Source organism: Phacochoerus africanus, chromosome 15 (assembly GCF_016906955.1).
Source record: "Phacochoerus africanus isolate WHEZ1 chromosome 15, ROS_Pafr_v1, whole genome shotgun sequence".
NCBI classification, from domain to species: Eukaryota; Metazoa; Chordata; class Mammalia; order Artiodactyla; family Suidae; genus Phacochoerus; species Phacochoerus africanus.
Window position 1 is genome coordinate 132,232,941 of NC_062558.1, and position 14,649 is coordinate 132,247,589.

Below are 14,649 nucleotides of genomic sequence, written 5' to 3' on the forward strand. Positions count from 1 at the left end.
AACATGCTTGGCCCCCCAAGACCCAATGTGGCTGGAGTGGGGGAGGGGTGTGGAAAGATGAAAGAAGGGTGAGTGGGGGGGTTAGGGTGAGCCCAGGTCATGCCGACCTCAAGGGCCATGTGAGCAGGTCCCATCTGGTTCTGTCAGCAGAGAGCCTGAACTTTGGGAGGGGAGAGTGCCCAGGATCTCTCTGTTTTTGGATGAGACCTTCAGGATGCACCGTGAAGGAGGCACTGGGGATGCGGGAGACTGATGGGGGCAGGGAGACCTGCAGAGGCTCAGGTGAGACACAAGGGGGGTCTGAACTAGTGGGGGTGGGGGGCGGGGGCAGGTCATCTAGGAGACGGTGAGGATATAGAATTGAGGGGACTCGAAATCTCACCTGCCAACCTGCCTGAGCAGTGACAGCAGAGTCTCGTCTTTCCCCAGCACAGATTTTTCCGATACTCAGGACAACTCCTTATAGTGATCAGTCTCACCGTGGTGAAGGGACAGTCGTAGGATCTAAGGGGGTAAAGTGCCTTGATCATGACATGATGTTTTCCATTCATTATTTCTTAGCTTGTTCCAGTAACAGTTTTTGGTGGCTTGAAAGATTACATAAAATAACAGGACACAAAATTATTTAAAAAAAAGAAAAAGGAAAACAAGGATAGAGAGGCTGGAATTGCACAACATAATCTACACTCCCTAAGGGGACCATACTTTTGGTTTGGAGCTCCCTAGCAGCTCATATGAAAAGGGAAACCTGATCAGTAACATGGATTTTTTAAAAGATGGCTTTGGAAAAGCACAGCTACTCTTAGTAATAAAATCCTGCTTATCTTCATCAGATGACACTGAGTGATGCTATGACCAATGTCCTCAACTATATCCGTAGTGTAAATACAATGTAAGATAAAATTATGTTCTTTCTTGATACTGGCCAAGTCTTCACACTGACGTGCAACTTAGTTAAAGCTATTTTTCAGGGGTGTGATTATTGGTGGTAATGAGCTCCCCAACTCTGCTGATTGAAGAATACATTTTAGAACATGTGCAAGACTTCCTGGATATCCTTTAAGCCTTTGTCCAAGGGCAACATGTATCTCTACTGAATTTAGGATCACAGTTGAGTTCAAGGGCTTTGTATGAGAGCCCAGTAGCTATTCTCTGGTGTCCTGTTTGATGAAGTTAATATGCCTTCAGAAAATTATGCTGAAGAGAGACATAGCTGTGACAGGTATGTCACTGAAATTCAATGACCCCACCATCCACACAGCCTATCCACCCCACCACATGCTCTGTCTAGCCCAGCTCATCTCTTGAGACTTACTCCCCCTACCCGCACTGCAGCGGGGAGCTCCTTGATGTTCAAAGTTCGGCACCTGTTTCTGCCCAGGGCCTTTGCACAGGCTGTTTCCCTCCCTGGCAATTCTGGTCTCCCAGCTTCTGGCCTGGCCAAGCCTCCTCCTTCAGGTTTTCAAATGTCACTTTTCTGGTCCTTCCCCCACTAGGCTAGGTTCCCCCTTTTTTGCATTCCTATGGCAACATGTTCTTTAATTTTTAAACTTCAATGCAACTGCAATAATGTGGTTAGCTTTCTACATGCTTGCTTAACGTGCACTGGCCCCACGGGTCCATCAGCTTTGTCCTTTGTATCTCAAGGGCCTCGCAGGGAGCCTGGCACATAGCTCAGTGAACAGATCCTTGATGAATAAGCAAACTAAGTCAACAGGGCCTGGTCATGAAAGGGAATGAGATTTTCGTCAGAAATTTGCTCTTTGTTTTTTTGTTTTGTTTTTTTCTTTTGACTGCCACACCTGCAGCATATAGAAGTTCCCAGGCCAGGGGATTGAATCGGAGCTGCAGCTGAGACCTACGACACAGTCACAGCAACAGTGGACCTGAGCCGCATCTTCAACCTATGCCGAAGCTTGTGCCAACGCTGGATCCTTAACCCACTGAGTGGGGGAGAGGGATCAAACCTGTATCCTTGTAGACACTAAGTCGGGTTCTTATCCTGCTGAGCCACAACAGAAACTCCTGAAATTTGCTCTTTGAATCCACTCCTTTTTTTTTTTTTCTTTTTAGGGCCACACCTGCGGCATTAGGGAGTTCCTAGGCTAGGGGTCCAATCGGAGCTGCAGCAGCCAGCCACAGCAGCATGGGATGTAAGCTGCGTCTGTGACCTACACCAAAGCTCATGTCAATGCCAGATCCTCAATCTTCAGAGCGAGGCCAGGGATCGAACATGCATCCTCATGGATGTCAGTGGGGTTCATAATCCAACTGAGCCACAACGGGAACTCCTGATCCACTCTAAAATTAAAACCCCGTAGGACTCCTTGGGGTGCATAATCTCTGAACTGTAACACTTCTCCCTGGTGTCAAGGCTGCTTTGTTTCCTTCTGAAGCATTTAATCTGGGGATGCCCTCCACCCCGGGGCTGTTTGCAACAGGTCTTGCTGGTCTTGTCCTCCAGCCACAGCTCCACATCCCTAAAACAAAGGTCTCTTCCTTTCCCTTCTGTCGAAGGGAATTGAATGAACCCCCCACCCCCACCCTGGGCTGCCCGCTTCTCTGAAAGCAGCCTGGCGGCCTCCAGAAACAGCAGTTCTCTCTCTGCAGGTGTGTGGCCATGATGACGAGTGAGCTCACTCCAGCTACCATCAAGAAGTTCTACCTGGCCGGCTGCAGGGTGAGAACAGCCCAGACAAAGCAGGTAGCCTCTGAGGCACCCCCCGACCCAAGAGCCTCCGGATTCTGGGATTTCACGTACCAGGCCCCACTCCCCCAAATCTGTTGGGTGGCACCAACCTAAGTGTGCCCACGTGTTATTTTGCCAAATGAACAATTTTTCAGAAATCATTTTATTTTTAAAGAGAATAAGGAGTTCCCGCTGTGGCACGATAGGCTTGGTGGTGTCTCTGGAGCCCCGGGATGCAGGTTTCCATCCCTAGCCTGGCACGGTGGGTTAGGGATCAGGCATTGCTGCAGCTGTGAGATCACAGGTCACAACTGCGGCTTGGATCTGATCCCTGGTCCAGGAACTCCATGTGCCTCAGGGCAACCAAAAAAAAAAAAAAAAAGAATATGTTAACATCCAAAATAAAGTAGAAAAGCTTTAACTTGGGGAGGAGGGGATATGCAAGCTTTCTCCCCAAAACAGCAGACAACCTTCCAGGACATTCTTGGTGGAGTTGAGTGAAATTTGTCCCACATTGGCCCCGTCGTGTCAGTGTTGGCAATACATGAAGCAATTGAATGCTCTCCTTATCAGAGGAGAGAATTGAGCCTCAAAGTGGGGAGCTTCTGTGATCAGTCACAGAGCTCAGTCCAGAGATTTCGGTGTGCAAGCGCTGTGATCAGACCACTTAACTAGTTGTGTGGACACAGGCAAGAGCAGGAATCTTGGAGCCTCAGTTTTTCCATCAGTAAAATGGGAATAATAACGAACTGAGGCGTTCCTGTTGTGGCTCAGCGGGTTAAGAGCCCAACTGGTGTCCCTGAGGATGCAGGTTTGATCCCTGGCCTCGCCCAGTAAGTAAAAGACCCGGCCTTGCCACAAACTGCGGTGTGATTTGCAGATGCAGCTCCGATCCTATGTTGCTGTGGCTGTGGCAAAGGCCTGCGGCTGTGGCTCTGATGTCCGCCCCTAGCTTGGCAACTGCAGGTGCCGCCCTAAAAAGAAAAAAAAAAAGAACTGATCTCATAGACTAGGATGGATTTGAACTAGCCTAGAGCAGTGCCTTGAGCTTGGCAAACACTCGGAAAACAAACATTGTCAGCTGCAGTTTGCGTGTTTTAACGAAGAGGTTTTGAGCTGGACGGTAGCTCTGCACGCCCAAGAGCACGCTTGTAGCACCGTCGCAGCCCAGCAGAGGGCGCTAGGAGTCCAAGGATTCCTTTCTCAATGGGCTTTCCGTGCCTTCTCAGTACAAGGAAGAGCGGCTCACCACCGGCTGCGAGAAGTGGATGGAGATGAACTTGGTCCCTTTGATGGGGACACAGATCCACCTCCGGAAAGTCCCACAGGAGCTGCTCCACAAAGTGCTGAGGTCCCCCAGGTCAGAGCTGGCTCCCAGGGTGTTTCTGGGGCGGGGCAGGGCTGGTGGGTGGTGGGAGGTGTTCTGGCAGGGCCGCACCCACATCTCTCCTGGACACGCCCGGTGTGCAGCCTCCTGCATCCCAAACTCCCCCGTCTGGACTGCCCCGCCTCGGGAGGGGCGGCAACGTGGGTACTGTGCTCAGACAGAGGGAGGGGCGCTGTTCATTGGGGGAGGGACCCTCTGGGTGCCCGCTGTCTCATGACCCACCTGGTGATGAATTACTTGCCTAAGTAATTTTTTAAAAATTCTGTCAACATTGGGGAGTTCCCTTTTGTGGCGCAGCCGAAACGAATCCAACTAGGAACCATGAGGTTGCAGGTTCGATCCCTGGCCTCCCTCAGTGGGTTAAGGGTCCGTCGTTGAGCTGTGGTATAGGTCACAGACATGGCTCAGATCCCATGCTGCGGTGGCTGTGGTGTAGGCCGGCAGCTGTAGCTCCGATTCGACCCCTAGCCTGGGAATCTCCATATGCCACAAATGCGGCCCATTAAAAAAGAAAAAAAAAATCTGTCAACATTAATACACATTCATTATGCAAAATTTGGACACCAGGGAAAAGCAGAAAAAGGAAAAACCCTCCCCGTAAATTTTCTGTCTCCAGCCCTGGTCCTCTTCCGAGCAGCTCTAGGCACGGACATCCAGCTGTTCTGACAGTCAAAGCTAAAACCCAACTCTTGGTGCTCCAGCCCTTTAAACCTGCCCTTACCAGGGCTCTTGGCCTCGAGCCCTTGGGATTCCTTCCAGACACCACTTTGACCTCCCCCAACCTGTGCTCGATTCTACTTCCCGAAGTCTCTGGGGGCCTCTGCTTGGGCACCAGCTGGGATCAGCGCAGGGATGTCTCACTCAAGGTCTTGGTCCGCTCTGGACCCCCTTCCAGTCACATCTCGAGAACCAAGGCTCTGCTGATCCGACTCTGCTCTCTGATTTGCCTTTGCTGATCTGGCTTCTGGGGGTGGGGGTGGGGGGGGGGTGCTGTTCCCACAGAAGTTTGCAGGCCAGGGATAGAACCTGCACCATAGCAGTGACCAAGTCACAGCAGTGACAATGCTGGTCTTTAACTCACTAGGCCACTAGGGAACTCCTGGCTCCTCTGTCTTATCCGCATAGCGACTGTGGGACCTTTCTTAGCCTCCCATCAGGGCCTGGCTTTTTAGGTTATTTCCAGTGTTTCACTGATATAAAGAGCACCTTGGTGACATCCTTCAATGTACATTTATCTTCTTATTTTCCCAGCTTCCTACAAGGAAATTTACTAAGTCAGAAGGACTTTACTTTTACCAGGATTTTTAAAAAGTATTTTATTTGAGAATAATTTCAAACAAATCAGATAACCCTATCTCGATACCCTTTACCCTGCTTTGTCCAGTCTCTGCCCTGGTTGCTTTATCATTTGCATTTGTGTGTGTATCCATTAACCCTTTGAAGGGCAGTTGTGTGCATCATGTTCCCTTCTAAATGCTTCAATGTTTATTTCCAAATGACACAGGAGGAATTTTTTTTTCTTTTTTTCTTTTTGCCTTTTCCAGGGCCACTCCCGCGGCACATGGAGGCTCCCAGGCCAGGGGTCGAACCGGAGGTGTAGCCGCCAGCCTACGCCACAGCCCCAGCCCACGGCAACACCAGATCCCCAACCCACCGAGCGAGGCCAGGGATCGAACCCGCAACCTCATGGTTCCTAGTCAGATTCGTCAACCACCGAGCCACGACGCGAACTCCAGGAGGAAATTTTTTCTAATATAATCAAAATGCAGTTAACAACTTCAGGAAATTTAACATTGATGTAAGAATATCTTAACATCATTGACTCAACACTGCTTTAAAGCAGCTTTTTTCCTCTAATGCAGCCTCCAGTTTAGGATGACATATTGCATTTAATTATCATGTCTTTGGAGGATTCTTGAAAAGGGTTTTTATGCCCACTGCCAACTTACTACGATGATATTCCCTTAGGGTGAATTTTAAAAACGAAGACAAAATTTTACTAAAAATTGTAACGGTATATTAGAAAATAAACATTTCCTCATGCACGTGTGGTGGAAAGCATTCTGCTTTCAGAAATTAGACCTGGGGAGTCCCCGTTGTGGCCCAGTGGGTTACGAACCTGTCTAGTATCCATGAGGATGTGTGTTCGATCCCTGGCCTCGCTCAGTGGGTTAAGGATCCAGTGTTGCCACAGCTGCGGCATAGGTCACAGATGTGGCTCGGATCTGGTGTTGTAGCTCAGATCTCGGCTGTGGTGTAGAGCTGCAGCTGCAGCTCTGATTTGACCCCTAACCCGGGAACTTCCATATGCTGCTGGTGCGGCTGTAAAAAGGGGTTAAAAAAAAAAAAGAAATTGGACCCCGAAAGATTTGTCCTCCCATTGGTTTGAATTTACTCAGAAGCTTGCCCTCAGACTTACGGAGAAATGAGGCTAGTAGCACAGCATTCTGGGTTCTGTACTCTCTGAGATGTCGAGAGCAGCTCCAGGTCCTGGGTGGGCTCCTGGGGTCGTTTTGCCCTGCCCTGCTCCCCACGGCTCTCCCACGTGTATGTGTGCGCCCCCCCCCCCCGCCCTCTACAGAGCAAGGGTGATGCAACGCTTGAAGAAAAGATAAACACGGCATCACTCAGACTTTTCATAACTGTCCCTCCCTTGGAAAGACTGAGCTGTCTCGCCCTGGTAGCATTTACCCAAGAAAGGGAAAAGATGTCTGAACACAGCCAGACCGTTAGTGATGGAATAGGCCCTAGAAAACGCTGGCTGGGCAGGAAAAGAGGCCAAGAGCATGACGTGGAAAGCGTCTAGACTCACAGGTTGGGGAGACATGACTGATGCGGAAACTGGGTCCTGCCACTCCCGCCCCTCCCGGGGAGCTGTCTGCCCAGTCCAGGGCCGTCCTGGAGGAGGGAAGCCTTGGGCTTGCCATCAGCTCATGTGCCCTGGAGGGACCAGGCCCACGCTCTCGGACTTTGTGCTCATGTCTTGTCTTCTCGCCTAGTGGATGTCCAGGGGCCACCTGCTTGAAAGCCAGAGGGAGGTGGGAAACAGAGGGCGCAGGAGGAGGCGCCTTGGGCCACACCTGGTGCCCCGGGAGAGTGCTAGAATTTACCAGGCTGGGGCTCCTCATCACGGCACACTGGCTGGCTGGTGGACCCGGCACCACGGACCACACCTGCTTAAGAATGGACCTTGGGGAGCTCCCACTGTGGCAAAATGGGATTGGCCGCATCTTGGGAGCACTGGGACATGGGTTCAATGCCCAACCTGGCACACTGGGTTAGGGATCTGGCTTTGCTGCAGCTGTGGCATGGATCACAAGTGTGGCTTGGAGATGATCCCTGGCCCGGGAGCTCCATATGCCTCAGGGCCACCAAAAATGGAAAAAAAAAAAAATGCCCCTCAGGGCGAGTTGACTTCTGCCAAGCACCTCGGGGTGCGGGCTGTGCTGGGTGCAGTGTCTCTTTCAATCCCCACAACTCTGTGCGATAGGTACAATTATTGTCCCTAAGATAAGCGGGACAGTAAAAGGCAGGGCTGGGCTCCAGGTGCCAAGGTTCAAGCTTATTGCTGCACTGTCTTCTCAAACGTAACAGAAGCCAAGTTGCCCAGCAACCAGAATTCAGTGACAACTGGGTTGTCCCGGGAAGTCACAGGGCCCCTGAGCCGCTCTGTGGAAAGGTCAACCCAAGGTCAGGGATGGAGAGTCCCTGGGCCTCACTTAGTGTAGACTGTGGCCCATCCCTGGCTAGTGGTTGTGGTGTTTGGATCACTAAGCCTTGCTGGAACAACATCCATCTCAGCCGAAGCTTCAACTTCAAGGCCATTCACCTTCTCCCGCCGAGCTCCCTTTGACCTCATCTTCCTTTGGCTTTTCTTTCCATCTTGTAAACGATCTGCGGTAAAATACAGTTTTCCTGACCTCCTGGGCCTCTGGTTTTCCGTTAATTTCCTTCTTAGAGGTCACCACTCTGTGGCCCTGTTTTACTCACTCTAATATAATGAAAGCTTCAGTCCGAGTTCTCTTTTTCTGGAAGCCAAGCTCCTTGTCGACTTAGGAGGGTGGAAGCATCAGAGGACTCTCTAGTTCTTTCTGCACAGAAGGCTGCCTGCCACCAGGGGGCAGGTGTCCCCTTCCCCGATTTCCTAGCTGTGAGCCAAGGAGTCTTGAGAGCTCAGGAATGCCCAAAGAAAAGCCACCATGTCCCCTGTGGCACACCTGTCCCCCAGCTTTCCCATTGGGCATCTCTCTGAATGGGGTAGTTCCTGCAGTGAGTGCTTCTCTGACTCATAGCCACAGTGCCTGCCAGCTCTCTGAAGCACTTTTAACAGGACACAGTGAGTGGGTTTTCAGGTCTCTCTCCGACAGCCACCCAGAGAGGTGCTGCTAGTGGTGTCACCCACGGAATAGAGATTACAGGGCACGAAAGGATTGCTCCCCCCATGCAGCATGAGAGCTGAAAAGCCTGTGGTCACCCCCAGCCCACCGGTGTGCCCTGCTCCAGGCCTTCTTCGTCCTTATTGAGGTCAAGATCAATAAGGACATTGATGGTCCTTTTTTTTTTTTTTTTTTTGTCTTCTGAGGGCCGCACCTGCGGCATATGGAGGTTCCCAGTCTAGGGGTCAAATCAGAGCTACAGCTGCTGGCCTACACCACAGCCACAGCAACATGGGATCTGAATCTCGTCTGGGACCTACACCACAGCTCACAGCAATGCTGCATCCTCAACCCACTGAGTGCAAGGCCAGGGATTGAACCTGCGTCCCCATGGATCCTAGTCAGATTCATTTCTGCTGCACCACGATGGGAACTCCTAATGGTCATTTTTTTTATTATTATTGTAAAAAAAATTACAAAGGTGGGAGGATAATCCAAAACACAGTTGGACCTGCCCCTCCAATGAACAGACGGTGTCCTTCTGTCATAAGTTAAATAAAACATTACCAATAAAGCAGATGTCACCTGTGTGTCCACCCCTCCAGCCCTCTCCTTCCCTGCTCCCAGCCTCCCTCCCTCCCTAAAGTCAGCTAGGCTACTGACGTGGATTTGTATGAATCCAATCATGAGACTATATTACATTCTTACTACATAGACGTATGTCCGTAAATGATGCACGATATGATTTTGCAGTTTTGCAGAGGTTTCAATTTCAAGTAAATGTTCTGACTGTGAGATGGGGTGATTGTGAGGTCCTGAAACTTACATGACTCACTAATGTCACGTGATGTGCACTCTCCATGTTGGCATTTATGTACCTAATTAGCATTTGTAATTTTAATTATTGTGCAGGGCTCCATTGCATGAATAGACAGCAGTACTTTCATTCCCTTCCCAGTGGCCTTTCGTTTTGCTTTGCTTCAGTTTTGCTATGACAGTCAGGGCTGCAATGGGCAGCTTTGTTCTTATTTTCTTGTTCCCTTGGGCATGGTTTTCTCTTTGCTCTATATTCAAAAGGAGACCTTTATTATTATATATACTTTTCTCAAAAAAAAAAAAAAAAAAAGAGGACAATGTCTGGTTAGAGGCAGTTTTTATACCAGTTACATCCCAGTGGCTACTAGCCAGCCGGAGTTGACACATGTAGAACAGCCCAGATGTTCCCTGATGTGAGAGGGAAGTTTGTGACCTCTGGAGTTCCCGTCATGGCGAAGTGGTTAACGAATCTGACTAGGAACCATAAGGTTGCGGGTTCGACCCCTGGCCTTGCTCAGTGGGTTAAGGATCCGGCGTTGCCGTGAGCTGTGATATATGTCACAAACTCAGCTCGGATCCCGCATTGCTGTGGCTGTGGTGTAGGCCAGCGTCTACAGCTCCGATTAGACCCCTAGCCTGGGAACCTCCATGTGCCATGGGAAGCAGCTCTAGAAAAGACCAAAAAAAAAAAAAAAGTTTGTGATCTCTGTGAGTTGCATCTTAATTAAAGTCATCAGAGCTCTTAGGTAAATGAAAATATGTTCAAATGTCCTTAGAGGTTATTTCTTTTTTTCTTTTCTTTTCTTTTTTTTTTTTTTTTTTTGCTTTTTAGGGCCACGCCCAAGGCATACGGAGGTTCCCAGGCTAGGGGTCAAATCGGAACTACAGCTACCAGCCTATACCACAGCCACAGCAACACTGGATCTGAGCTGCATCTGCGACCTATACCACAGCTCACGGCAATGCCCGATCCTTAAGCCCCTGAGCAAGGCCAGGGATTGAACACCCAACCTCATGTTTCCTAGTCGGATTCGTTTCCGCTGTGCCACAATGGGAACTCCATCGTGGTTATTTCTTTTTTGTCTTTAGGGCTGCACCTGTGGCATATGGAGGTTCCCAGGCTAGGGGTCAAGTCGGAGCTACAGTGACTGGCCTATGCCACAGCCACAGCAACGCCAGATCCGAGCTGCATCTGTGACCTACACCACGGTGTACAGCAACTCTGGATCCTTGACCCACTGAGCAAAGTCAGGGATTGAATCTGTGTCCTCGTGGATGCTAGTCAGATTTGTTTCCTCTAAGCCACGATGGGAACTGCCCAGCATGGTTATTTGTTGAAGGAACTAACACTTTAGGGTACAGACACTTGGCCTAAAGACAGAGGGCTTTATTTCAGCAATTACCCTTCATCATAAAGGTAAAAGCGGGTCTTTATTCACGGAGCACCCAGTTGCTCCTCCATCGTGTTGCTGCTACTCCCGCCCCCCACTTTTTTCCTTTTTGGGACCACTCCTGGAAGATTCCCAGACTAGGGGGTCGAATTAGAGCTGCAGCTGCTGGCCTACACAACAGCCACAGCAACACCGGATCCAAGGCACTCTGTGACCTACGCTGCAGCTTGCGGCAATGCTGGATCCTTAACCCACTGAGTGAGGCCTCGGATTGAACCTACCTCCTCCCGGATCCTAGCTGGATCCTTCAACCTGCTGAGCCACAACAGGAGCTCCATGCTACCCCCTCTTTAGTAGGATCCCAAAGCACCTTCTAGGCTTGGGGACCTCAAGAGGGGGTTCTGCATCAGAAGTCACGTGGCACCCCAGCCCAGCAGAGTTCTCGGTGGGGACATCCTACTGAGTGACATCTCCCCTCTGGCCTCACCATCATGGCCCAGACTGTGACACATCTGGTCCTGTCTGGCCAGAGCCAAAGCCCATGCATCTGTAGGTGCCTACAAACAAACAAGAGGAGTGAGACTGTCCAGAAATAGCGAGAGAGGTGGCTGACACTCCCATTGCCCTCTAGAGTCGCTATTTAGCTTGGCTTCCGCCCACCAGCATCACGAAAGTGGTGGGTGACGTGGCTATGATCTAGTTTGATGCCAATTGCATCTCCATGGTCAGAGACAGAAAACACCAATGGGCTCAAGACACGTTAAGTGACTCCTTAGATAACAAGCTGCCGGGGGGCTGTGAGAGGAGCAGTTTGGGAGACATCCTTTCCGGAGCTGACCTCCCTCCTCAGCCCTTGTTTCTTGAGAGGCCTCCTGCTGCTGCAGGCACAGTGCAGGCTCTGGGGCCAGGACCCGGCCCTTCCACTTAGGAGTCAGAGCTGCCCTCCCCTCAGCCCTTTACTGTGTCTGGGCACCGGGCTGAGCCACCTGTGTGGTCAGCTCAGTAATGGTGCCTCCTTATCCACATCCCAACCCCCGGGACCTGTGAGGACGTTAGGTTGCATGGCAAAGGGGAATTAAGTTTGCAGATGGACCTGCGGTTGCTCACAGAATGACCCTGAGATGAGAAGGTTATCCTGAATTATCTGGTGAGCCCAGTGTAGTCGAAGAATCCTTTGAGCTGGAAGAGAGAGGAGGAAGTCAGCACCAGAGGGAGGTTTGAGGATGCAGTGCTGCTGGCTTGAAGAAGAAGGAAGGGAGAGTTCCCGTTGTGGCTCAGCAGGTTAAGAACCTCTTGTAGTGTCGGGGAGGTGTGGGTTCAATTCCTGGCCTTGCTCAGTGGGTTAAGGATCCAGCGTTGCCATGAGCTGTGGTGTAGGTCACAGACTCTGCTTGATTCCCCACTGATGTGGCTGTAGTGTAGGCCAGTAGCTGCAGCTCCGATTTGACCTCTAGCCCAGTAACTTGCATATGCTGCAGGTGCAGCCCTAAAAAGAAAAAAAAAAAAAAAGATGAAGGAAGAGGCCACAAGCCAAGGGAAGTCAGTGGCCTCTAGAAGCGGAAAAGGCAAAGGAACAGTTCTCCCTAGGGCCTCAGGAAGGAGCATCGCCCTGCCCATACCTTGATCTTAGCTGGGTGAGATCCATTTTGTCCTTATGACTCCTGGAATTCTAAAATAAAAACGTTGTGTTGTTTTAAGCCACTCGGTGTATGGATTTGTTACTGCATTACGAGCAGTAGGAAGCTCATAGGGCGTGTCAGCTCACAGAGCCTTCGCCCGGATCCTTACTGCTCTAATCACTATTTTACAGATGAGGGAGTTGAGGCTGCCTGGCTGGTAAGCTGGCTGCAGGAGCTTCTACAGCCAGTTTAGGGCAGAACTGACCCCTGCCCAGGTTTGACCTTAGAATTGTGTAACTTTGGATAAGTTATTCACGGTTTCAGCCCTCAGTCAGGGCCGGGAATGGAATATGACCAATAAGGCACTGACCTCAGGTGCAGAAGTTAAGGGGCCACCCCAAACCGCAGTCATCAAGGTAAAGTAAATTTTGGAGCTCCTGTTGGAGTTCCCGTTGTGGTTCAGTGGTAATGAACCCAACTAATATCCATGAGGATGCGGGTTCGATCCCTGGCCTTGCTCACTGGGTTAAGGATCCAGTGTTGCTGTGAGCTGTGTTGTAGGTTGCAGGCGTGGCTTTGATCTGGTGTTGCTATGGCTGTGGCATAGGCAGGCAGCTGCAACTCTGATTTGACTCCTCACCTGGGAACTTCCGTATGCCGCAGGTACAGCCCTAAAAAGAAAAAAAAGAAGATAAAGTAAATTTTAGTGCAATATTTTATGATGAAAATGAATGCAAGAAACCCATGATGAATAGATATTAAAGTTTTAAACATAGGATCGTTCTCAATTTCCACATCTATAAAAGTAAGAAATATATCCCACGGGGTTTCTATATGGAATTAAGTAAAAGAACATATGGAAGGAGTTCCCATCATGGCTCAGCAGAAGTGAATCTGACTAGCATCCATGAGGTTGCAGGTTCAATCCCTGGTCTTGCTTAGTGGGTTAAGCATCCAGTGTTGCTGTGAGCTGTGGTGTAGGTTGCAGATGCAGATCGGATCTGACGTTGCTGTGGCTGTGGTGTTAGCCAGCGGCTTCAGCTCCATTTGGACCCCTAGCCTAGGAACTTCCATATGCTGCAGATGCGGCCCTAAAAAATAATAGTAATAAAAAAAAGAATGTATGGAAACAGCTTGTCTCATAGTAGGAACTCATCAGATGATGGCTGTTGTTTTAGGGCAGCACAGCAGGCCGGGGAAAGCAAAGCTCTAGGGGTGACGGGCTGCTGAGGGTCAAGTCCCAGCCCTGCCATTTACAGCTGTGGGACCTTGAGCAGGGCACTTGGTGTCTCTGTGTGACACTACCTACCAGCTCCAGGGGGTGTGGCCTCCTTCCTAAACTTACTTTTAACTGTTCATTTTCTTCTACACTGTGTGGGGTTTTTTTTTGTTGTTGTTGTTGTTTTTGGTCTCTTCCTAAAATTTCTTCTCAATCTTTCATTTTGGCCAGGTTGTTTACTTTTAGTGAGTTTCACCTTCTGAAAACACTACTTTTGTGGGTCTACTTGCAAATGAACAACAAAACACAGACCATTCCAGCATATGAAACCATGGTGGCATTTTTTAGCAGGTAATGTAACTTAGTGTTGATTGATAAATTGTACATACACTGTATTTTGGCTTGTATCATGGGGAAAGCATCAGCGATATTATTTTTCATGACATTATTCAGAGTGCCTAGAATGCAGTTTTCTTCATGGGGCCTAAGATTATGGATAACTTTGAAACCCCAGATTATCTGAAAACTGGAGTTCCCGTCGTGGCTCAGTGGTTAACGAATCCAACTAGGAACCATGAGGTTGCGGGTTCAGTCCCTGGCCTTGCTCAGTAGGTTAAGGATCCAGCGTTGCCGTGAGCTGTGGTGTAGGTGGCAATGCAGATGTGGCTCGAATCTGGCATTGCTGTGGCTCTGGCGTAGGCCAGTGGCAATGGCTCCAGTTGAACCCCTAGCCTGGGAACCTCCATATGCCACAGGTGCGGCCCTAGAAAAGACAAAAAAAAAAAATCTGAAAACGTGAATCGATAGGTGAGATAGTCTTGAGCTTCGGGTTCTGGTGAAAGACATGATGCAAAAGATACTCTTTTTATTCAGGAAAATGACCATACTGTACTGACCTTAAAAATTTCATACTTAGGAAGTTCCTGTCGTGGCTCAGTGGTTAACGAATCCGACTAGGAACCATGAGGTTGCGGGTTCGGTCCCTGCCCTTGCTCAGTGGGTTAACGATCCGGCGTTGCTGTGAGCTGTGGTGTCGGTTGCAGACATGGCTCAGATCCCATGTTACTGTGGCTCTGGCGTAGGCCGGTGGCTCTGGCTCCGATTCGACCCCTAGCCTGGGAATATCCATATGCCGTGGGAGCGGCTCAAGAA

At 49.9% G+C, this 14,649-nt stretch overlaps 1 protein-coding gene across 1 annotated transcript in view; it reads left to right on the forward strand.

Annotated features, from left to right (window-relative positions):
• Positions 1-14,649, forward strand: part of BTBD16 (BTB domain containing 16) — a 56,833-nt gene that overhangs the window by 21,054 nt on the left and 21,130 nt on the right. Inside the window, exons 7-9 of the mRNA XM_047761641.1 lie at positions 2,611-2,680; positions 3,919-4,049; positions 13,729-13,848. Coding sequence (XP_047617597.1) covers positions 2,611-2,680; positions 3,919-4,049; positions 13,729-13,848 — 321 coding nt within the window. The remainder of the gene's footprint in view (positions 1-2,610; positions 2,681-3,918; positions 4,050-13,728; positions 13,849-14,649) is intronic.